At 39.8% G+C, this 4,422-nt stretch overlaps 1 protein-coding gene across 1 annotated transcript in view; it reads right to left on the bottom strand.

The window, feature by feature from the left end:
- The window catches only part of BCL11A (B-cell CLL/lymphoma 11A (zinc finger protein)), a 73,888-nt gene that overhangs the window by 3,651 nt on the left and 65,815 nt on the right, over nt 1–4,422 (bottom strand). Inside the window, exon 4 of the mRNA XM_009319636.1 lies at nt 4,192–4,417. Coding sequence (XP_009317911.1) covers nt 4,192–4,417 — 226 coding nt within the window. The remainder of the gene's footprint in view (nt 1–4,191; nt 4,418–4,422) is intronic.

Below are 4,422 nucleotides of genomic sequence, written 5' to 3'. Positions count from 1 at the left end.
GAAGTCCCTGTCGCAGACCGAGGCCGCCAAGTGAAAGCCAGAGATGCCGCCGGTTATCAAGGGAGGGGGGGGGGTGTGTGTCACAGATTAGTCCTTGACTAAAGGAGGGAAAAAATACCCCCAAAACTACAGGTCCAGACTGCGAAGGCTTTCCACTGGCCGGAAAGCTAACTCCTTAGCCCAAAAATCCTCTTCCTCGGCAGAGGCGGCTTATTTAAGGACAAGCTGGGCGGCGGGCGCTCCTCGGGGTTAGGAGCGCGCACCCCAAAACGCCCCTGCGCGGGACCTTCCCCTACAGCCTGCTGCTGGAAGCCATCTACAGCGTGTGTCAAATGAGGACACGAGAAGCTGACACTGTGTACTTTAAGGTTTTTTTTTTATTTTTTCAATAAAGGGACAAAATGGGTGTATGAACAGGATAATGCAGACAACTGCCAAAAAAACACAGACAGTGGTTTTTCCAATAGAACTTAACAAAGACCAGAAACAAATACAATAAAAAGCCAGGTTGTAATGACCTTTGGTCATCCAAATAATAAAAAAAACAAAAACAAAAACAAAAAAAATTTAAAAAAAATCCCCCCCCAAAAAAAAACCCCAAAGAAAAATAAAAGATCAAATTAAGTGCCTCTGTTTTGAACAGAGCACATAAGCAATAATAAATAGTGACTCCCATAGTAAAAGATAAAATTTCAAGTTACGACAAACAGCTTTCATTACAGGAATAGAAAAGGCCAATAACAAAATATTCTGCATTGCCATTTACAAAAAAGTATTGACTCAAGCGGGCTTTCTCTTTAATATGCTTTGCATATGAAATTCTTTCCAATCTAAATATAAAGCACCATTTAGTTTTTGGCAATGAAAAAAACTGCAAAACGGTTTTTTCTTTTTTGTTTTTTTTTTTTTTTTTGTTTGGTTTTTTTTTGTTTTTTTAGCTTTTTTTTTTTCTTTCTTTCTTTCTTTCTTTTACTGCATATGAAGTTAAGATGCTGGAATGTCGGGTGATAGAAGGAAAGGGACATAAAGCACACTACATAACAAACCAACGTTATTAGCTTGCAGTACTGCATACAGTATGGCAGCAGGAAAAAAGAACGAAAAAAGATATGTACACCCCTCTGTGACGGCCAGCAGCGTGACATCTTAACAGTTTTCCCCCAAAGAGCCATTATATGGCCTCGGATCTGTACAATGCCACACTTTTTTTGTCTTTTTGTCTTTTTTCTTTTTTTTGAAACATACAAATAATTTGCACTATATTATCCTGCCAAATTAAAAAAATATACTTTGGCAGCCTGTGTGTTTTTTTTTTTTTTTTTCCACTACCAAAAAAGGTACATCGATACCTTTTAAGAGAACAAGCAACAGTTAAAAATACAAGCTTCAATATAAATACTATAGTGCCTACACTAGATGAACATTTAATTCAAATACCATTCTAGAAATACAGAAAAAAGAGACCATAAATGTGTTTTAGCATAGGAATCAACATGAGTGTGCATTTTCCTATATTTAAGTACTATATAATCTTAAACCTTTCCCCAATGCATGTTTTTATACAACCTGAAGAGCTGTGTATATCCAAGGCATAGAATTTCCACTACCATTTTAAAATGAATAACAAGTCTTGTACACCACCAAGACGATGAACCCTAAAATACAGTTTCCCCCTAAACATAATGAAGTGTTGTGGTTTTTTTTCTTTTTTTTCCTTAAAAAAATTTTCTTAACATTTATATTTAAAAAAGTTTTTTCTTTTTTTTGTACAAAAAAATCCTTGCACTGTAGGAGCGAAAGCAATCATTCATTTTATGTGAGTGTAGAGTCTGTTTCCATTCACAGCGCTGTAATGTCGCGTCCGAGAAGATAAGCTCATTAGTCAAGTAAATGGCTGGCAAAGTTTGTTTTTTTTTTGTGGGTTTTTTTTTTTACGCTCATCAATGAGATCACGTTCGATTTTTTTTTTTATTATTATTATTTTTTTCAGCATTCTTGCAACTTTTCCCTTAAAGTATAGACCTGTAAACTGGGAAAATTGTACAGTGCACTTAATTGTCCTATCTGAGCAGTCTTATTTTATACTCAACCTCTGTACCTTCGATTAAAGAAAAGATACAGACATCACAGGCAGAGTCAAGTGCTATTTGAACACCAACCGGGGCGGGCGCTAGCTTAAGAATAAAACAAGGAATCCTCTTCCACGTCAACACAAATAGCACACAGAGCATGGGAAAAAAAAAAAAATGAAGGACAACTTTTAGGGAGCACAGACAGATACTGCTACTCTTTTGCTTTTTTTCCCTCTTTTTTTTAAATTCGCCGTTACTTCTTCCGAGCGTCACATTAAAGGCAAGTCTTAATAGTTCGTAGTTAATCATCACTGTGTCGATACTAGCTTATACACCTGTTCTAGTTTTAAATGGCAGACAGTACCACATTGTGCTAATAAATCACAATTTTTTTATTTTTTTTATTTTTTTTGCTCCTCTATCCGTTACACTCGGTAAAATATTATTGCCAGTCTTTTTTTTATTTTGTTTTTTATACGGTATACACGAGGTCTTAAAGTTTATAATTTGATTGTCAGCTTGACAACCAAGTGGCTCCGGATTTATTTGTTTTGGTGCCAGAATCAATAAAAGATATTATTAAAAGTAAATATCTTCATAAAACGGATTTCCTTACTTGTGTATTTAATGGCGTTGAAGGGCCTCTGCACATTTCACATTCTATTTAATCATCAGTGGGGGGGGAATAAAAGTTTGTGGGGGGGGAAAAGGTCCTATATTTCGTTTTAAGCTCTCTCCAGGAGCGAAGCGGGTTTTTAGACTGGTATGATCAGTTCGGGTTTAAAAAAAAAAATAACAATAATAATAAAAGGCAGGGGAGAATGATGATTAACTAGGACTGAGCGGGTCATTTCTTTCTCTTCCTTAGTTTTCTCTTTCCTCTTCGTTCTTAGGTAGCCGGCGTTGTAAGAGACACGAGACGGACTCGCACGCTCGGTGGGAGAGGCTCGCCACCGCGACCGACGTGGAGACGAGCTACGCGTGGAGGACGAGCAGAAAGGAGCCATCGGCATCGGCCGCGACAGATCCAAGGCACTCAGATTATTTTTGTGTGTGTCTGTTTTACACCAAACGCTAATAGAAATTTACCTCTTTCTGACTGGTGGCGGTCGGTTACTTTCCAATTAAAGGCCTTTTTTTTTTTTCCTAATGGGTACTCTTTCTCCAATCGGTGGGTTTATTCTTTTAAGACAGCAATCTAGCTAACGCAACGCTTCTTCGGTGCTATCGGTCCTGTCCGTAGAAGGTTACCCAAAGCATGTTTTCCTTCGCACGTCACAAAACAAAACTGTACATGATATGTATTACAGGATGTATGCAGCATGGTCGGTTTTGTTTGCTCTCGGGTTTGGTTTTGTTTCGCTTTTCTCTTTTTTTTTTTTTTTTTTTCCTCTCCTCTTTTTTTTTTTTTTTTTTTTTTTTTTTTTTTCCGAACGGAACTGGAAACAGCGACGTGTTTGCTCAGCAACTAATCAGGGACAATTTAAAAACAGCCATAACATACCATACATGCTGTCTAATCCAAAAATTTAAAAAAACAAAAAAACAAAAAAAAAACAAAAAAAACCAAAACAAAAAAAAAAAACCCCAACATACACAACATGTAAATTATTGCACAAGAGAAAGGCTCAAAGTTTGCGTAAAATGCAATAGTATTGCCCCGATACAGATCATGCATTCAAACGGTGAGAACAAAAAGAAAATAAACAGGGTGTGCTGGTGACAAGCACTTTCCGAATATCCTTAGCTTCCATGATTTCCATCACAAGGGACTAGAAAACCTCTACGGGGACGCGGGATGGGGAAGGGATGGGGGTGGATGGGGGGGTACGAATATACCTCTATTCAGTTTTTATCTCGTTATTCAAGACTCGATCACTGTGCCATTTTTTCATGTGTTTCTCCAGGGTACTGTACACGCTAAAAGGCATCTTACAAATCTCGCATTTGTAAACGTCCTTTCCCACCTGCCCGTGTGTTTTCATGTGCCGGGTGAGCTTGCTACTCTGGGCGCAGGCGTAGTTGCAAAGCTCACACTTATACGGCCTCTCGCCCGTGTGGCTCCGTCTGTGGACGGTGAGATTACTACAGTTCTTGAAGACCTTCCCACAGTACTCACAAGTGTCGCTGCGTCTGCCCTCTTTTGAGCTGGGCCTGCCAGGGCCCGGGCCACTAATATGGGGGGTGCTCCCTCCGCTTCCCGTGCCGCTGCGGCCTGAGATCCCTCCGTCCAGCTCGCCCGGCGGCGTGGAGAAGCGCAGGCTGCCGTTCTCCGAGGAGTGCTCGGAGGAGGAGGCGAAGGGCGATTGTCGGGAGTCGCCGAAGCTGAGGAAGGGGTCCTTCAGCTGCC

Source organism: Pygoscelis adeliae, unplaced genomic scaffold (assembly GCF_000699105.1).
Source record: "Pygoscelis adeliae isolate BGI_AS28 unplaced genomic scaffold, ASM69910v1 Scaffold122, whole genome shotgun sequence".
Classification (NCBI taxonomy): Eukaryota; Metazoa; Chordata; class Aves; order Sphenisciformes; family Spheniscidae; genus Pygoscelis; species Pygoscelis adeliae.
Note: the sequence above shows the minus strand (reverse complement) of the source record. Positions and strands in the feature narration are given on the sequence as shown.